This window comes from Marmota flaviventris, chromosome 13 (genome assembly GCF_047511675.1).
Source record: "Marmota flaviventris isolate mMarFla1 chromosome 13, mMarFla1.hap1, whole genome shotgun sequence".
NCBI lineage: Eukaryota > Metazoa > Chordata > Mammalia > Rodentia > Sciuridae > Marmota > Marmota flaviventris.
In genome coordinates this window covers 65641363-65661495 of record NC_092510.1, presented here as the reverse complement: position 1 = coordinate 65661495, position 20133 = coordinate 65641363, and the positions used below count along the sequence as shown (strand labels likewise).

Here is a 20133-nt window from a genome sequence, read left to right as displayed (position 1 = left end):
ACAAATTAACTTGGTGGACTGATAAGAGTTAATTTTAAATCTGGGAAGATCCTATATATCTTCAACTGAAGAGAACTCATGAACATAAAACCTGTTACAAAAGCACTAAATGCCTTCTTCTGTTTGGTCAGGATCCTTTCAGAGACCAGGAAGAAACAACCTACTATTTTCAGAGATATTAGTTTTTCATATTAAGAATGTGTTTTAAGAAGTGTCTGTTTAAAAAGTGCTTTTGAAACTAGAGAAAATGGGCAGGGAGATAGCTCAGTACTATAGCACTTGCCTAGCATGCATGAGGATTAGGGTTCAAACCTATCACTACATTTAAAAAACAAAAAACAAAAACAAATCCCCAAAAAACACCTATAGCAAAACTGAGGATTCCATGGCAAAGCAGTTCGTGTTACCCAAGAGCAGAGGGATTATGCAGGTCTGGAATTCGGGTACCCTGATGCTCCATCTTCCATGTACTCTCCCTTCTCGTCTAAACAAGAAATATGCCATTTCTTCTGTTACTGTGCTGTCTCTGCTTACTGTTTAAACTGCTAGTTCTTGTTTCTCCATCTGTCATCAGTTCCCTACTTTGCTCAAGAGGATTTAGTTCTCTTTACCACTGCCCTTGCCAATACACAACCTCTCACTATAGTTATGCCATAAATTTTGATAAGCAAATATTTGTTGTGTACATTATTATGATTATACAAATTCTGTTTGAAGCTGAGCCATGTAATGTACTATGATTTCTTCTTGGCAATTTTGACAACATTTCTACTGCAATTAGTCATTTTCCCTTTTTGGTGTGCTCAACCTGTATCTATACTCCTACCCATTAACTAATCCTTAAACACTCAGCCTACAGCACAAACCATCTTTAATATATTGAAATATATCAGGCAATCTATCATTTTAAAATGTCACGGTGGCACCACTTCTGGAGCCCTTGGTGCTCTGGACTGACTGCTCTGGATGCTCAGTGCATTCCTGTGACAGATAAGCTTCTTTCCCCACCATCCAGGGGATTCTCTTCAGTCCTTTTTCTTGGATCTTGCATTCCTCCCCCCCCCCATCCCCATTTTGGTGGAACACATTCACCAGGCAGCTTCCAGAGAGAAGGACTGAGGGATATCTTTTAAGCTTTTGGATCTCTGAATATGTTATTGCCCTCAATGCACTTGGCTGGCAATAATTATTTTCCTCCATCTAACCTTCCAGTATTGCTATTTAGCAGCCTAGAGCACTTCTGATCCCATCATTGCATGTAAGCTGTTTTTCCCTTTCCAGAAGTTTCTAGACTTTTCCTTATCTCCGTTTTCTTGATTTCACAATGATGTGAATTAGAGTGGGTCTCTGTAAAGCACTGGTTAAGTATTCAGTGAATTTTTCAATCTGCATCCTCAGATGCTTTAGTTGGGGAAAGTTCTTTATTGTGTTATTACTCTGATAATTTCCTTCTATCTTGTTTGTTTTCTTTTTAGTACCTATACTTAGTCAAATGTTGGGCCTCCAGAGTTCAGTTCTTAATTTTCTTCCATCTTCTAATTTTCTCTTTGTCATTCTGTTCTATATTCCAGGAGACTTTCTAAATTAATTATCTTTTCCTCTGAATTTTTTGAGTGACTGTTTTGTTTTTAATTCATTTCTCTGAAGAGGTGATTCTTTTTCTTAAAGTTTTCTATCTTTTGCAAGGTCTCTGTCCCCCTACAGCACCCTTCTTTGTATAGGTTGGTTTTTCAAGTTCAAATCTTGGTTCAAATGTCTGCTCTTCCCTGATTATTTGTCCTTATTTGAAATGAGGCACTAAGCATCTGACTAGAAGTCAGTCCTACATCATGACAGAGTTACTCTGACATATTTTATTGTCCCTGCTCCCATCTTTCCCCTTAGTCTCTTGGGTATTCCATCATTTGTATCTACCTTTTCCATGTGATAGTTTATGATCCCTGCCACTCATTAAACAAGCATCTGCTGGGCTTGTTCTGGTGAGGATCCAATTATCTCAAAACAAAGCACTTGCCTGACAAAAATATAGTCAGTTGTGAGTATAGAAGCATGTGGGGAAGTCAAGGGCACTAACTTTAGAGCCAATCCTTGAGTTTTAATCTCTAATTTTTTTTTTTCCACTGCAACCTTAGAGACTTATTATGCTCAGGTTCTCAACTTAAGTACAGATAATTATTACATCTGCCTTAAGGGGTTGTGAGAGCTAAATAAGTCCATATATGGAAAGGCTTATAAGAATACCTGTAATATAGCAAGATCTGTAGAAATCTTGGCTGCTATTATTTTTAAATAAGTTGGCAAGGTTATTTCTAAAGCAGGCTAAACAGTTTACAAGCAGTTTCTCAGCATTCCCTAGGAAGGGGAGTGACATGAGGACCTACATCCTGTGGCAGACACTATGCCAGGTTTTACACATCATTCCATTTCATTTTAAGCCTCAAAGTCGTATGAAATAGGTATGATTTCTACTTCACAGGTAAGAAAAGAGAAACTCAGAGAAGGAAACCACCCACCAAAGGATCCACATCTCATATGAGGTGGTGCAGGATTTAAGCCCAGCTTCACACGGTTCAAGGTACAGGTTTCCCAGCTGCTCACAGGACCCACATTGTAACACAAGCCTAGCTGGAATATACCAACTTCAAATGGCTTCCCTGAGAACTCAGGCCTATAAGGGCCTCTGTATTCCTTGTTCTAGTAGATATAGTGCATTAAATGCTAATAAGTCATACCGTAACCCTTCTTGAGAAAAATATTCTCTAACCTGAAATTTTCCCAATATATAATTGGATGAAATTTCACTCAAACTTTCAACTCCCTGGAAGTAAGACTTGGTTAAACCACAGTGCAGAATCTCTTAGGTAAAAATTTCTATCAGTGATGAACTCCACACATATGGGCACATGGAAAGAGGAACTGGAGGAAGCCAGAGGTAGAATAGAGTTGGAAAACAAAAATGAAACCTAAAGGAAAGTCACTGTAAATAACCAGCCTCCAAGAGCCCAAAAAACACAGGTTTCTGAAGGAAGCAGAAGAGAGGATACTCACAGTTTCTCCAGAAGGAAGATGTATAGTCTGTGGTGCCTGCTTGTTCAAAAATTTGTTTAACAAGCGAATGTTGGCAAAGGTTCCCCGTGCCATGATGGCATCATTCCCTCGGCGGGAGCCATAGGAATTGAAGTCTCGAGGAGTTAGGCTAATAATGCAAGCAGAATAGGAGCTAGTTTAGTGAAGTTAGCCAAGATTAAACTTAGCTTACACCAGAAAAGAAAAATACCATAAACCTGCCATTTCTCTAAGTCTACTAAGGTGTTCTCCAAGGCAGAAGAGCTGTTGTTATAGCTTCAACTAGGGGCAGAGTGACAAGTCAGGTGGAGAAGGGCAGGAATCAATATTCACCTTGGGTCAACTCGGTGCATTTTATATTTGGATAGAAAAATCAGGAGGAATTCTAAAAAGAGTATTTATTACTCAGTTGGGTAGCTTATAAAGTTTCACATAACATAAAACAGCTAACTTAAAATTAAGAAAATAGAAATAAGAGAATAATCAGCGTAGATCAGTCTGATGGAGTCAAAGATGGGAGACAACAAAATACATTCCATAAACCAACCAGAAGTAAATTCAAATGCATACTCACGTTATGAGGAACTCAATGCAAAAAGAAGCCACACATTGGCAACATAATTTACAACTTTCATAATATAAAAAACCAAAGCAGTGCCAAAGAGGCAGAACATATATTTCTGGTCCCAGAACCAGAGAAATATCCTATTTGTGGGAACCAACAAAAGAAAACTATGTTGTCAAGAACATTATCTTACAATTAATATAGTGAACAGTTCACCAGCTTGTTCTTTAAAATACAAGGGGGTGGCTGGGCATGGTGAAGCAAACCTGAAATCCCAGTGGTTCTGGAGACTGAGGCAAGAGGGTCACAAGTTCAAAGCCAGCCTTAGCAATGTAGCAAGGCCCTAAAAAATGTAGCAAGACCTTGCAAAAAATGAGAAGGGCTAAGGATGTGGCTCAGTGGTTAAGTGTCCCTTGGTTCAATCCCCAGTACCAAAACAAAACACAAAAACAAAAACAAAAAACAACCAACCAAGGGATGGGTGTGAGTATTAACTTGATTTATGGTTACAGATTCATTTTATGACTGGGTGTCAAGAGCAGGCAAACATGCCTATGAATCCCTGAAATCCTATTCAAAATGCTTGCTTCCTTTCAGCTCACCAAGGATTTCATATGTCAAATGAGGTCAAGAATCACCACTAGAGAAAAAGTGAGTGGATTCTATTACTCAAATTTGCTCTGGGCCCCATCCCTGAAAGAGTTGATTCTGGAGGAAGGGACAAGAACCAGTAATTCTTATTTCCCCTTATAACTCTCATAGTCAGATTTGGGAACCACTGACTTCAGTTAATATCAGTATATTAGATAATAGGCAATACTGATATACTCCCTGTGAATATCAGTATATGTCTAAAGAACTGATGAATGGATGAATGAACTGCAAATTCCTGAAGCAGTTCTGTGTTTACAAAGAACCACTGCTATAAAGACATGGCAAAGGCATTTTGGGTTATATCACTGTGGGCCTGAAGCATAAGCTACATCCATCACTAGATAACAGATGAGCCTAACTTACACACTTGCTCAAAAAGAAGACTGTTTTCCCCTCCCATTGCTGGGATTCCTGCGCTATGAACAAACAGAAAAAGTGACTGATTTTTGAATTCCAGAGTTCAGTGAAAAACCAGACTCTGGTTCCACAAAGACCATGTAACGAGAAACACTGGCCCTCTTCATTTCATTTATTCTACTTTGGCCTTTAGTCTTTTCCACCTCACTCATACTTACCCTCTATTAGTTAAGTAACGAGCAGCAGGGCTATTTCTTGCAATATTTCCAGCTGGAGAGATGTGGTCAGTTGTTACCGAATCTCCCAAATTTAATAGAACGTAGGCATCCACTATAGATTTAGGGGGCTGAAGATCCAAAGTCTAGTAAAGAATAGAACAAGTCCGTATTTACCCAGGTTTTCTCAAAAAGTCACTAGGTGAGACTCAATAGTAGGAGTCCATGAAACTGGACCAGATGACACTTTTATATAAATGGATAGAATAGCTTAGTTTTCTGGTGCTTAGAAAAAGTAATGTGAACTTACTAAAAACATTCATATCTCAACCTCAAGAGAAGGCCAAGTATTGGCATGTCTGGCCAAAAGAGACATGAATGCAGCTGCAAATGACATTCATTCTTCTCCATAGAACTCAATTACCAAGGATAACTAGAATCCCGATTTCTCCCTTCCCCTTCCACAGTGACCATCGAGGAGCGGGGTGGGGTGGGGGTAAGATTTTAAACGTGGTAGGTCCTGGGGATGTTCTTTCGGAACAGTCCCTCAGACTTTGCAGGCCCTTATCCTAGTGGCAGCTATCATCATGATGCCTCTGCAGAGCCACACAGAGAAACTATCACTACAGCTAAGTAGCTGACTCCTAAAACATTCCCCAGCATTATCTGCTTGAATATACAAAGGTGGTTTTTTTTTTTTTTTTTTTGGTGCCAAGGATTGAACCCAGGGGCACTCAACAACTGAGCCATATTCCTGGCCCTTTTGATTTTTTTATTTTGAGGCAGGGTCTTACTAAATTGCTTAAGGCTTTGTTAATTGCTGAGGCTTTGAACTTACAATCCTCCTGTCTCAGCCTCCCAAGCCACTGGGATTACAGGCATGTGCCACTGTGTACAGCATGAATGTACAAAGGTTTTAATGAAATGGATAGTCAAAGCAAAAGTATGGAATAATAAAGTGGATTTTATAAGGATAATAAAGTGGATTTTATAAGGATAGAAACTTCTTAAAGAACTTGTTTTGTTAAAAAATAAAAAGTCATACCAGATTTTCAAAGAATGGTGGTGATTTAATATATGTAGATTTGGGATTCCAGAAGTACAGCTTATCTGATGGAGCTCCTAAAGCATTCCAGCTTTCATTCACAGTCTTTAAAAAAAAAAAATCTAATCATAATCTATTCCAGGGAAAATTTAAATATGCAAACACAAAACATTCAAGCTAAGAGGTACAATAGCAATCATTTTTATTCTAAATAGTCACATGCAAGAGTTCCTTTATACTAAGACAATGTCACGCTAACTTAAAAATAAATAAGCTCTGATATAAGAGGGCTATAAAATGGCAAGAATGGTCCTATCCCCAGGATTTATACCCTTAGGTAACCCCGCTCCCGTCCAGCATTGGCTGATCCTATGACTTATTTCCAAGATTAGGTTATAAAGACACTTTGCCTTCTGCTTCTCTTATTTACTGGCTCTGATGGAAGCCAGCTCCCATATTGTGAACTGTGAAGAGACGCATGCAAAAGATGCTTTAGGAGGTCCCTAGATGACAGCCAGTGGAGAATTGAGGATCTTAGTCTCATATTACATGAGTGAGCCTAAGTGGATACTCCTCCAGAGACCACAGCCCCAATGATACTTTGCTTCGAGTCCTGAAAGTACTGGCACCCAGTGAGGCTGCATCTGTATTCCTAACTCAGAGGAACAGAGGTAATAAATATTTTTTTGTTTTGATTTTCTCAGTTTTGGGGTAATCTGTTATATAGCAATAGATAATGAATACATATAATTAAAGATAATATTTAAAATAACAATCCGGATTGTACCAAAGGGGAAACTACTCTGGATATTTTTAGGAAGTAGACTTCCAGGTCATATGGATAGCAAATAACCGTTGCAATGTTTTAAAAATGAACTGAATTCTCTTCACAGATCCATTAACTTGGCCTTTGGAGAAATGCGTTTAACCAGATGGCTGCCAAGCCTCCTAAAATCCAGTGAGCAGCTTGTGGAAGGGTACGGGATGCCTCAATACAACTGACCATTTCACTCTGTCCCCAGACAGTCCTGCTCTCATTTCAAACCAGTCAGAAGTCTTGGGCAGCTTAACACAAAAAGCAACAAAAGGAACAACATCCAATGATAACAGGGTGTTTGAGCCTTCACAAGCCTCCAAGGAAAGGAATTACAACCAAGAATCTCCAAAAATGATTCAGATTTATAAAATGCACTTTACTTTTCTTATTTCAGTAGTTTGTGGCTAATTCCTACTGAGGTTTTCTCTCTTTTTTTAAACACCCAAATAATGCATTAAGAGGTACATTCAACCCACTGATTCCACCTCAGTGACACAACACAGTGACCATCAGGGTCCTCACCACAGATGACACACCTCCCAGGGTGTCTGAGAAAAGCGTGGTGCTGAACCTGAGGCCTTTCTTCTTGAGGCTCTCACACACTTGTCCATATCTGAGAACAACTGGGGAGTGTGAGATTCATAGAAACATGAAATCATGGGAGAAAACTGCCTGAGAATCACCTCCTTAGTTATCTGAAGAAATAAGGGTTAATTTCAATACATATTCCCATTAACTTCAAGGTCTGAAGTTAATGGGAGTATGTTAGAGGAGAGGCTTTCTCATATATCATTGGGGGGCTGCAAAGGGCCTCACCTCTATTTTCTGATAGACCTCCTTAAACATCCCAGGGATGACATATTGTCGCTCCACCGCCTGGATCTCATCTCGAGTGGGCCAGATATCTTTCAGAAATACTCGTTGTCCCTTTGCATTTGTCCCTGAGGAAAATATGTTTACCAATGAGAAAAGCCTCCTCTAATATCCTCTTTGCATTATTAATACAGTCAGATCTCTTTTCTCTCAATGGTTATGTTTGTTCTGAAAAGTATGTGTGAAGAGTCAATCAGTGAACCATTGCTCCTAGGAGAGATACAGGTTAAGGCCCTAGGTGCTTCTGACTACACTTTCATCCATACATAAACTTGTTTTAGGTGTCCTCCTGTTTAAAGATATCTTATTTACTATACAGTTGGGCCTCTGTATCTGTGGGTTCTGCATCTGCTGAACCAACAATGGATTGAAAATGCTCAGGGAAAAAAAATTTCATCATATTGTACATGTATAGATATTTTTATCATTATTCTCTAAACAGTACAATAGTTATAAATCTATTTTATATAGCATTAACATTGCATTAGGCATAATAAACAATCTAGATATGATTTGTGTAGGTTTATGCAAATACTACATCCATTCATATGAGGTACTTGAGTGCCTCCTGATTTTGGTATCCCCAGGGGTCTTGAAACCAATGCTCATGGATACTTAGTGGTGGGTATATATGTAGCCTTGGACTTATAATTGAAAAGCACTGTAACTTATGCCTCAATAAAGCCTACCTCAACATAAGGTATACCACCATGGTCTTCTTGTGCTCAAAATATCACAGTACTTCACACTATGCTCTAGGACCAATTTAAAAGTGGAACCACCACAAAAAAGCATAAAAATGAGGAAAAAATGGCTCTAAGTAGACTGTGAAAAGTATACTTGTTCAGAGTGTGGGAGCTGATACAAGAAGATAGAGTGCAGCCTTCATGGACTTTAGCATGGAAGATGTGTTGAGTGACTTGAGAAGTTTTCACTCCTGTGCATGTATGTGAGTGGCATTAAAGCATCAGAAGTACTGACTGAAGGTTAAAATACATTTTAGTGGGTAGGCAAAATTGCAAATATGGAATCCACAAACAATGAGGATCAACTGTACTTCTGAAGTTATGATTTCCTAAAAGTAAATCTAAGGGACAATGTTTGTGTATCATCTAAACTTCTTGGAATGGACTGACAGGGTACAGCAAGCAAGAGGCCCACAGGAAAGGAGTCAAAGCATCAGTTCTAAATTTTGAGAAGTTGAAATATCTTAACACGTTTAACAAAGAACATGTTAAAACAATGCCTATCATTAGAATAAAGCAAGAGTGAGAAAGGGAGGAACTGTAGAAGCCAGGAAAGCAAATCTCTACTACTTTTGGCATTTATTTCCCTTTGCCACTCTTGCCCACATTCATGTTTAGTTCAGTATGTGTCTTCCCTGTGTATGGAGAATGTTGAAAATATTCTCCTCTTTGTCTTATCTCTAAAGGTTCTGTGCTTCATTTTTAATCAAGAAAAGTAGCAATTTTCTTCCAATACTGTTTTTTAATTCACTGGAAAAAAAAATTATAGACACACAAACAAAATCTTACCCAGTGGTTGTTTCTCAAAGTCAATCCTGATGGTCCCAGCGATTGCGTATGCTATTACTAAGGGAGGAGACGCTAAATAGTTGGCCCGGGTGTTAGGGTGGACTCGACCCTCAAAGTTCCTGTTCCCAGATAGTACTCCAACAGCTACTAGGTCTCCCTGTATAAGGACAAGATGGCAAAAAATCAAGTCATAAAGAGGAAGAGACTGCCTAGACTTCTTATCATAGATCACTCACAACAGTTCACATAATGTGGGTGTGGCCCTTTCATTTTCACCTGGTACTCTCGGGCTACAGAGAGAAGGGTCTTTGGGAGCAGAGTTGTGCTCAGTGATCTCTTCTCATGAGAAAACTCCAAGCAGGTCAAAGCACAATCTCCCAGATACTGCTGCCTGAGCTGAAGAACAGGTGGGGAACATAAGCTGATAGCTAAAGGGAGCTATGGTGACCTATGTAAACTCAACAGTACTGGGGACAAAAGCCAATGCAATTTAGATTATTTAGGTGGAGACCAGTTTGACTTGGAACCAATTTTCAACAAAATTGTAGCCAGAACTAGCATGTACTGAGCACTTACTTAAGTGCCAGGCACTGTGCTAAATGTTTTATGTTGACTGTCATTTTAATTCTCACAACTCTATAAAATAGAAACTATCATCATCTCTAATTTACAGTTGTGGAAACGGAGGAACAAACAGGTTAACTAACTTAACCAGGGTAACAGAGCCAGATATTTTAAAGACCATATTCTTAACCACATCCCCTGTTTTTACAGTGTATCTTGAAATTACCAGCATTTTTGTCACATCTTATATGGGGGGAAAAAAAAGCTCTGAATAACCTACAGGTTCCTCTGTAATTACCTGAGTGATGGCTTCTACCACAGGTTCAGGTAAGGGTCCACTGTTGCCAATGCAGGTCATGCAGCCATAGCCCACCACATCAAACCTATGAGTCAAAGGGAAGCACAAGAAAAAGAATGACTTTCCGTGAACCCTTTGCAGGCAGTACTTCTGGGAGACCATGGATCACAAAGGAATAGGAGCGCCTTAGGTTAAGTTCAGGACAGTGTTGTTTTCTAAAGCTTTCCTTCTAACTTATAACAAGGAGATAAATGATTCACCATTTTAAAAAATTCAAATCAGATATGGTATTTAATATTTCCATTTACTACTGCTATTGTATAATCTCAAGGATTTTTTAATTTTATGAAGTGTACAGAAAAAAATGTCATCTAAACCAGGAATAATATGGACACTGGAGAAACTATATTTGGCAACTGATTTGTCTCAAGAAATTACAATGTTTTTAGCCATAGTAAATACTTATTTTCATGCCCAAAGGCATACTCTCAGTTGCAGAGCCTCTGCTAGCCCATGGCATACCTCAATACAAGTAAGAAAAAGATGCACCCTTCCTCCAGGAGGGTGCAGCCCCACATTAGGTGGTCTCAGTTTCAGCCCCTGCTTTGTCTTTAGGATCATCCTTGTATGATGAACAACCAGCACAGGTGGGCCATATTCAGTTGAAATGTCTGGGTTTAAATCTACCTACCAACTGATAAAAGACAATACTGTTGAACAGCATCAGATAAGCTCATAGCTACCACATGGTGACACAGCAAAATATATGAGGAAAAGCTACAACAAAAGCAACGGTGTAAAACAAAATACTCCCTCACCCAAGCTGAGACAGGTAAGGCATGACTCCACTTTCTCGCAGATAGTAAGTGACCACTCCACTGCCAGGAGACAAGCTGGTTTTGATGTATGGCTTCACATTCAGGCCAGCATCCACAGCCTTCTTTGCTAATAATCCTATAAAATGTAAGCACAAACAGGGTGTGGTGACTACCTGCCCAAGTTATGGGCACTTCAGGAAAGAGCCTGAATTTTCAGTCATATTCCCTGCCACTGTCAAGGCTTCCTTGGTGCTGGCATTCTGTGCCATTTCTGCTGACTATCAGAAATCAAAGTTCACTGGCTCAAAGTTGTTTACACATTTGTAATAAAGTCAAAACTAGTTACGAAAATAAAGAAAGAGACGTGTTTACTTTTCTTTTTTAAAGAATAAACGCAAAACTTAAAAATATGTTACAAAGTGAGTTTTTAATTTTTGGAGGAAGTGCAGTTTTTTAAATTGAGTTTGATCTGTGTGAAAATTATAATTGGAAGGCCTCTTTCTATGAATTGTATACTGGTTGGTGAGAAATATAGTGAGTCTAGAAGTAAAAATTTAGACTACAGATATTTCTCAAGAGCTCCTGGGCCTTTGGACTTTGAGCAAATACAGGAACTGTTACTGGAACACTGGGTGCTCTCACTTAGTTAAGTATCACAAAAGTAGAAAAGAAGCGAGGAATGGGGGTGAAGGTGTAAAGGGACAAAGAGCTACAGATAAGTTGGTGATGTGTCTTAAGAAAAACTGGTTTGTTCCAGACAAGGAAAGCTTAAACCCAAAAGATGAACTCTCTGACAAAGGTTTTCCTTATACCCATAAACAAACTACATTGACATTGGTCTGTGGACACAAAGGAAATTCGTGGGGATGATTAAACATTTGGAAACTAAAGAGATATTATATTAGTGAAACACTGCATGTAAACATTAACTATTTAACCAGAACTGTGTAACATGACAGGTGCACTGAGTTTTATCAACCAGTGCCTTGTGCCCTAGTTCCGATGCACTTGCCAATGCACCTAAACAATACTAAATTTCACTGGTCAGGAGTTTTACAGAGAACAAAGTCTGTGACAAGACAATAGGTTCTTTTTTTTTTTTTTTGTCTTCTAAAGTCTGAAAAGATTCTAGCTTCGAAAAAATTCAGATTCCTTTGGTTTCCTCTACTTATTTTCTCTAAAGAGAGAGACTATTATGCATCTTTGTTAAATACTCTGCTTTGGATGCTATTGTTGTATAGATATTTCTGGGCCAACAAATATCTTTATCTACAAAGACAAAGTTCAAGGAACTATGTGTGCAACTGTTATGACCCTGGGTCATATCTTGGGAGATTTCCGCAAGCATGTCCACATGGTAGTGGGGATGGACTCTAATGCACTTACCTGCTCCTAACATCACAGATGGATTACTGGTATTTGTGCAGCTAGTAATGGCAGCAATTACCACAGAACCATGAGCAAGGGTGAATTCACTGTTATTGTAGATAAATGTCTTCTGGTCATTGTGATGGTCTGCAGCAACTTGGAATCCTTTAAATCCTTGCTATAGAAAGAAAAAAACACAATTTAGGAAGAAAAAAGTGTAAGAGATATGGTTTTTAATATAGGAGGAAAATATATATATTGTCAAAAAGTTCTCACTTTGGAAGAAGGAATTGGTAACCACAATTTTAAAGGCCAGTTATTAACAACAAAAAATCTCTGCCAGTAATCTATGAAATACCACATAAAGTTTCTCTACATTCTTTTAAAATATTTACAAAAGGCAGCCATAATTCCTGAATCTTACTCTGCATTGAAATCAATAATGATTATTCTCTTCTCTCTTAAAAAATGAGAATGCTAGACAGGTGCAGTGGGGCCCACCTGCAATCTCAACAACTTGAGAGGCTGAGGCAGGAGGATCACAAGTTTGAGGCCAGTCTGAGCAATTTGGAAAGACCCCCTGTCAAATGAAACAATAAAAAGGGCTGGGGAGGTAGCTCAGTGGTAGAGAACCCCTGGGTTCAATACCCATACTATAGATAGATAGATAGATAGATAGATAGATAGATAGATAGATAAAATTACAAGTTTAGTTCAAAGTTGATCTACATAGAACTCCAAGACATTACTGTATGGTTTAATGGACATGGACTGACTAAAGCTACTAATTCGAACCTTAAGGAAATTTAGAGAAAGTTGTCATTTTGACCAGGTTCAATTCACTATGATCAATAATAGATAAAACAACTGAAAATCTTATATAAAGCTAATGTCCCATGGATAAAAATCCATCACACATCTTATTCATTTGGAAGTGTTCATTGAAAATCCATGTCCAAGATGTTGCTGGTATTCTGTGGGATACCAAAACAACTGGCAGTCTGGTAAGGGAAATCACACATGCAAACAAAACACCAACAGTGTGAGTTGAAGAATATGGAGTCTCATCAAAAGAATTCAGACCAACCCAGCCATGAGATGCTGAGGCCACACTGTAGAGGAGCTGGTACCTGAACCAAGCCTTATGAAGCTGACAAAATAGGATGTGATGAAATGAAGACAGGTAGGCAGGGAGTGGCATGAACAAAAGTAGATAGTCCTAAAGCATGGCTGAGTAGTGAAGAATGTGGTGAATCCAGTAAAGAATAAATATGCTTAAAAATGAGAGTCGTGCTGTGTTTACAAATAGGCACATGCTCTTTGGAAGCTGTGTGGCCCACAGCTAATGGGGGACTCATTAAGGATTTTAGGATAGAGAAGAAACATCCTCAGCACTGGGCTGAAGGAGATTCATCATCCAGTGGAGTGAAAGCCAGGGCACAAGGCAGAATTGGGAGGCCCCTACCTTTGCTCCAAGGCAGGTCTCAAAGTCATTTTTCATGTCAGACACAGCGACTTTGTCCTGAGGCCTCTTGGGTCCACTACAGCAAGGTACAACTGTTTTCAAATCTAATTCCACAACCTGTTCATCCAAGCAAAAAGGAATTATAGAATTCACACTATACCCACAGAAAAGAAACATAGCCATGACAGAAAATTTAAAGTCTTACAACAATAAAAATAAGCAAATAAAGAAGCAAATCTGCCACATTCCAAATAAAGGAAAGAGGAAACATGTTTGGTGGAAGGTGCTCTCATACCTGGGTGAAGTCTGGGTCTTGAGAGCAGTCACTAAAATCTCGAAACATTCCTACAGCCTGAAGATACTTTTTAATGTGCTTGACTTTGTTTTCATCCCGACCTAAATGGCATCAGGAGTACCAAGAAACATGTTAATAATAATATTCCCAGAAGCAGTCACATAATTAAACGTTTTATGTACTTATACCTTTATTATCTTTCAGCTTCCAGGCTTTAGACTGTGACCCTCTGGCTGATGCTGCATTTTATTAGGGACTATTAACTATTCCCATTCCTACCAAAGTGACTATTTTCTGGAAAGGTATTGGTTCTACCCATAGATACTCCTCCTCTTTTTGGCCCTTAATTAAGAGAATTGTAAGTCTGAGCTAATGGTCAAAGTGTGTATATATATATATATATATATATATATATATATATATATATATATTTTTTTTTTTTTTTTCTTTTCAATTGGCCAAGAAGACTCTTGGCACACTATATTACTCTTGTTAAAATCATTATCCAACCCATCCCAACACCAAGCCTCCTGATATTCAGCACTTTCTGTGTGCTTGACACTGTGTGTTAAATGGGATAACTACATTATTCCATACTCTAATCCTTTATCCTGACCTTATGAGACAAATACTTTTATTTAAAGATGAAGAAACAGTAGCTCAAGATTAGGTAACCATCCTGTAGAACACAGCCAATAAATGGCAGAACCAGAATTTGAATCTGAGTTTGCTTCCAAAGTCCAAAGTCTTAACTTACAGTGCTGTCATCAGGAATACAACCCTGAACCTTCTGCTCTTTTCAAGATCCTGGTATAGGAGATAATATACTCATGAAGTATGCCCAATAGACACACTATTGACCCATCTCTCTGATAGTTAAATGAGACTGAAATTCTGACCCATAGATCAGAATTTGTCTGTTTGTATTAACTGAATTGTAAAGATCATCAGCTTTCAGCACAGACCTCATAAAAGATGGCTATATGAGCTTTATTAACAATTTATCATGGCCTGTGGCAAACCCACTGTTCATTACACCCCATGCCATCTTCTTCATGAACATGAACAAGAGAGATTTCTCTTAGCGTTTATAAAGAGAAAGGATCTCATTCTTTTGAAGAAGTATGCTTACTTCAATTTAACAGTATACAAATTTGGCACTGGGTCACCACCAGTACTGCAGAAATGAGCCCAATCTCTGAATAGATTCTGCAGCTCTTCTCCCTTTCCCAGTCATTGTCCCTCTCCTTTTCTTTTTTCAGGTTAATGCTCTCTATTATTTATTCTGTTCCTTTATTACTATCTTTTTCACTTCAAATCCTTTGAAGGCAACAAAGGACTTGTGGGAACGTATTAATTCCAATTCAGTTATATTTGATAAAACACTTTTTAAAAAATATATGTTATTCATCATAATTTTTACTGCTTCCAGAAGAATTTCCTCATAGGGAGAAGACTTGGATTTATTAGGATTCTCACAAATCCCTTCCCATGGCTTGCCCCCTCCCTTCACTCAGACATCTGTCCAATTTAAAGTTCCATCAGCCCCTTGCTGACTTTTCTATAGAAAAAGTACTCTTAAACACTCTGACCACTTCCTGGCTTTCTTCTTCATTGTCACACTTTTGTGTCTGTTCACTGGTATTCCGTCTTCCTCCCTCATAGGAACATAAGCTGTATGAGGGCAGGGACTTTATTTATCTTGTCTACTGCTTCCTGTCTGGGATCTAGGCTTGATACTGACTGTAGAAAATGAGTAACAGAATGAACATTGAACATTTTTTTTTTGTACTGAAGATTGAATTCAGGGGTTCTTTACCCCTGAGCTACATCCCCAGCCATGTTTTGAATTTTTAAATTTTGAGACAGGGTCTGGCTAAGTTGCTTAGGGCCTGGCTAAGTTGCTTAGGGCCTTGCTAAATTGCTGAGGCTTGACTGAACTTGTGATCTTCTATTTCAGTGTCCCAAGCCTCTGGGATTACAGGTGTAAGCCATTGTGCCTGCTGAGAATTTATTTTTAAAAAGGATTTGTCAAAGAAAAAGTCAAATGTCTAAGCAAATTTATACCAAGTTAAAGATCCATTGATATAAAATACCTTCTTATGAAGTCTCTCATTTCAGTTATTGGACAACATGAGATGGGCATTGCAGAGTGAGGGCCCTATTTGGAGCCAAACAGCTGCAGGCTAGGATTCCAACTGTTACTTATTAGCCTTAGGTAATAACATTTCTCTGATCATCAGTTTTCTCTCCTACTATTTAACTAACTAATCCATCTCCCCTGTGGACATGTGAAGAGGAAGACAGCAAATGCATGCCAAGTGCCTGGTCTACTACAGCTATAATACTAACCTAACTCATTCATGTCAGAAACTAGTTGAAGAAAACCCAGTACAAGTATCCAGGTTTCTGTAGCACCACAGCTCTTCCTATGGGCAGTACTACCTCTGACTTATACCTCCTTAAATCCCAACAACCCATCTTGACTTCACAGAGTAAAAAAAAGCCATGTAACTCTACGCTAAGAGCATTGCGAGGGACAGAGAAAGAAGGCAGGGCTCAGATTCTCAGTGTTCCATGAAACTTTAACAAGGAACTCTCTGCTTTCACAGTCCTTCACTTACCTGTCTGCACCAGGTACTTGATACTAATTTCATCAACTGGGAAAAAGGCAGCTGTTGCTCCATATTCTGGACACATGTTTGCAATTGTAGCTCGATCAGCAATGGACAATTGGGCTACTCCTGGCCCAAAGAACTCGACAAATTTGCCCACAACCCCAACCTGGCGGAGGTGCTAACCAGCAGAAACAACAGAAACATTTGAGACTTGACAGCCTAGATTTAAAATGAAGAACTGTCATCTTGTAATTCTTATAATTCTTTACATTCCCTTAGTACTTGTAAACATAAGTAATAAATTAGCCCAACACATTTTAGATTATTTTAAAAAACAAAACTTAAAACGCAATGCCATCTGAATGCAACATGACATCCTGAACTGGATCCTAGAATAGCAAAGGGACATTAGTGAAAAACCTGGAGAAGTCTGTGGCTAAAAGTGCCATACCAATGTTAACTTCTTGGCTTTGAAAAATATATCATGGCTATGTAAACTGTTAAAAATAGGAGAAGCTGGGATAAAGGTAACGGGGACTCTCTATATTATTTTTTCCTGTAAATCTAAGATTTTATCAAAATAGTTAGGGCCAAAATTACAATAACATTTAGGAACTTTTTTCAAAATGAGAAGCACTCTTTGGATCACTAGAAGTGCCAAGTGTTAAAAAATTGAATTCTTCCAATCCAAATAAATCTAAATTGTTATGCAGTCATACTAGTTGAATAAGTAAATGACATATTTTCAAAAGTGTAATGCATAAAATTCATGCAACAAGTCAAATGTAACATCAATAACAAAAATATTTTCTAACCCCATCTTTCCACACAAGATATCAGCCTGCCAAGGCTCTGGGACTGCTGGCACTTTGCAAAAAGCCAGTTTCACAGAACACAGACAATTACACAAAAAAGCTCTTTTGATTATGTGGATTCTGAAAAATTGTGTGGGAAAGTTGTATATTAGTCCATGTTTGAAAAACAGTGTATAGATATTTGTGATAAGTGATAAGCTATGGTGTTCAAACAAACCCAATTCCAAATTCCACAAAATTAAATCAAAGAGAAACTTTTAAAATTTCTTTTTGGCCTTTTACAGTGTGGTGCCTATATAAAAGAAGCAAATCAGACACACCAGAAACAGATGGTTTCTTACAAAATTTTAAGAAAAAACACCCTAATATTTCCCAACCTGGAAAACCATCTCTTATAATGATGTAATTTATAATACAAATAAGTAAATTTAAAAACTCAAAACATCACAGGGAACTAATTTGCTATTTACAAATAAAGAGAAACCATGTGGAAAAATGTAGCCAAAGTATTAAGATATGCATGGAAATGATTCTTACAACTATAGGATAGTGATTATTTCTAGGAATGGGAAGCAGGGTTTAGCCATAAACACTATATATTTACTTCTTTAAAAACAGTCATGATGCAAATATGGCAAAATATTATCATCTGTTAAATCTAAGAAGTGGGCATATAAATATCATTTTAATTGCTGCGTATTTAAACTATGTCACAATTTTTAAAATTAAGAAAAGATCTGGGTAGCTAAAGAAGAGTAAAATGCACATAATCATCTAAACCACAAAATATTCCCATTATCTCATCTCCTTTTAAGACTATCAACGTATTGTTTTCTAGCATTTCCAGAGACCCCACTATCTATCTCTTCCCTGTTTGTCACAGAGTTACCTTGGTAATGGTGAGCACAATGTCAGTGGATGTTACCAGAGCTTGGGGCTTTCCCATCAACCTGTAGCCAATCACCTGGGGAAGCACCATGCTGATCGGTTGACCAAGCATGACAGCTTCTGCTTCGATACCACCCACACCTGCAACAAACAGGATGGCCAGAATAATGCTTCATTATTTCTCATTGTATCCCTCAGCTATCAATTCAATAAACACAATTATAATGTTTAACTGGTAGAGCTGTAGTTCTATAAGAAGCAGTTATTCTATTTTCCACTATACAATCTTTTACAAGTGTTTCTTAAAGTATATCCCTACCAGTAATTGTCATCAACATCCCCCAAAGCTACACCCAGTGGGGTGGGTAGGGTTTAGGAGTCTCTGTTTTTTTGTGTGTGTGTGAGGGAGTTACTAAGAGATTGAACCCAGGGCTTCAATGCCAGGCAAGCCCTCTACCACTGAGCTACATCTCCAGCCCTTTTTCTATTTTTTATTTTGAGACAAGGTATTACTATGTTGTTCAGGCTAGTCTCAAGCTTGGATCCTCATACTTCAGCCTCCCAAAGATGCTGTGATTACAAGTTTGTGTCACTGTGCCTGGCAGGAGTCTCCATTTTTTTTTTAAATAAGTTATACTCCATGTATGAATATTTTATTTCATTTATTTATTTTTATGTGGTGCTGAGGATCGAACCCAGTACCTCACATGTGCTAGATGAGCACTCTACCAATGAACCACAACCTCAGCCCCAGGAATCTCCATTTTTAACAAACATCTCAGTTGATTTTTATTTATGCAAAGTGTCCCTAACCTATTATTGCAGTTTATTTTTCCAAACAAAATCTGAGTTTCTATTAGATGCAAGGCACTTTCCTGGGCACTGGAAATACAACAGTGAACAGACAAAAACAATTCTCCTATACATGTGATTATGCAAATACATGCTACTGAGATTTAATTGCAGTAAAGTGAATTAAGGTACATGCTCCAGAACAGCATATATGGAAAAGGAACGTGGAAGTACACTTACCCCAACCAAGAACACCCAAACCATCAATCATGGTAGTGTGTGAATCTGTGCCCACGAGGCTATCTGGGTAATAATATCCATCCTGATCAAACACCACTCTTGCCAAGTACTCCAGATTCACCTGGTGGATGATTCCTGAACCAGGGGGAATAATCCGCATGTTGTGAAAAGCCTGAGAACCCCACTGGGATTGAACAGAAAGAACATCATGAATACCAACATAATTCCACTCTGCCCAGTCTGAACACCTCTCTCATGTACCCCACAAACAGAAAAATAACAAAAATAACAAAACCAAACTCTGCCCATACCTTTAAAAATTCAAATCGTTCTTTATTTCTTTCAAATTCTAGGTCCTGATTCTTCTGTAAACTGTCAGCCCTGTGAGAAAGAAAAACTAAATGTATAAACTTCAATGCTTAATGTATTATGGATGAAATTTATTAGTGATGAATAAACAAAATGGCAATTTTATAATCAAACTGCATTGTTTTGAGTCATTTCACAACTCCAGTTTTAGCACAGAGACAGTGCTCATAATTTGATTATCACAAATTGAAGAAACACAGTAATCAAAGACCGAAATCAGACTTTATAAGTTAACATAATTAAACGATATTACATGTTTCAGGATCCAGATCAAGTGACACTCCTTTGGACAACAATGACTCCTCACTTTGATTTGCCCCTTCTCTCTGGTGACTACTATATTAAAGGTGTGTGTTCACTTATCCTCTTTCTTCTTAAACTAACCTGTTTTCTGAATAAATACAGTGCTCATAGTATGTCCATTAAGTTGATTTAATTTAAAAACCCCACAACCCCCACCCCCTAAACCCCAAGAA

At 38.2% G+C, this 20133-nt stretch overlaps 1 protein-coding gene and 1 long non-coding RNA gene across 3 annotated transcripts in view; one reads left to right on the top strand and one right to left on the bottom strand.

Annotated features, from left to right (window-relative positions):
- Window positions 1-20133, bottom strand: part of Aco1 (aconitase 1) — a 57266-nt gene that overhangs the window by 13024 nt on the left and 24109 nt on the right. For both annotated transcript variants that reach the window (XM_027931020.2, XM_071600685.1), the window contains exons 5-18: window positions 19600-19669; window positions 19289-19472; window positions 18258-18397; window positions 16560-16731; window positions 13936-14036; window positions 13641-13757; window positions 12194-12353; window positions 10808-10943; window positions 9990-10074; window positions 9128-9284; window positions 7536-7660; window positions 5903-6007; window positions 4861-5003; window positions 3049-3196 (exon numbers count right to left, since the gene is read on the bottom strand). In XM_027931020.2, coding sequence (XP_027786821.1) covers window positions 3049-3196; window positions 4861-5003; window positions 5903-6007; window positions 7536-7660; window positions 9128-9284; window positions 9990-10074; window positions 10808-10943; window positions 12194-12353; window positions 13641-13757; window positions 13936-14036; window positions 16560-16731; window positions 18258-18397; window positions 19289-19472; window positions 19600-19669 — 1843 coding nt within the window. The remainder of the gene's footprint in view (window positions 1-3048; window positions 3197-4860; window positions 5004-5902; window positions 6008-7535; window positions 7661-9127; window positions 9285-9989; window positions 10075-10807; window positions 10944-12193; window positions 12354-13640; window positions 13758-13935; window positions 14037-16559; window positions 16732-18257; window positions 18398-19288; window positions 19473-19599; window positions 19670-20133) is intronic.
- LOC117794734 (uncharacterized) lies at window positions 4054-8295 on the top strand. Its single transcript, XR_011704124.1, has 2 exons — window positions 4054-4282; window positions 6796-8295. It is a non-coding gene; the product is annotated as an uncharacterized lncRNA (long non-coding RNA).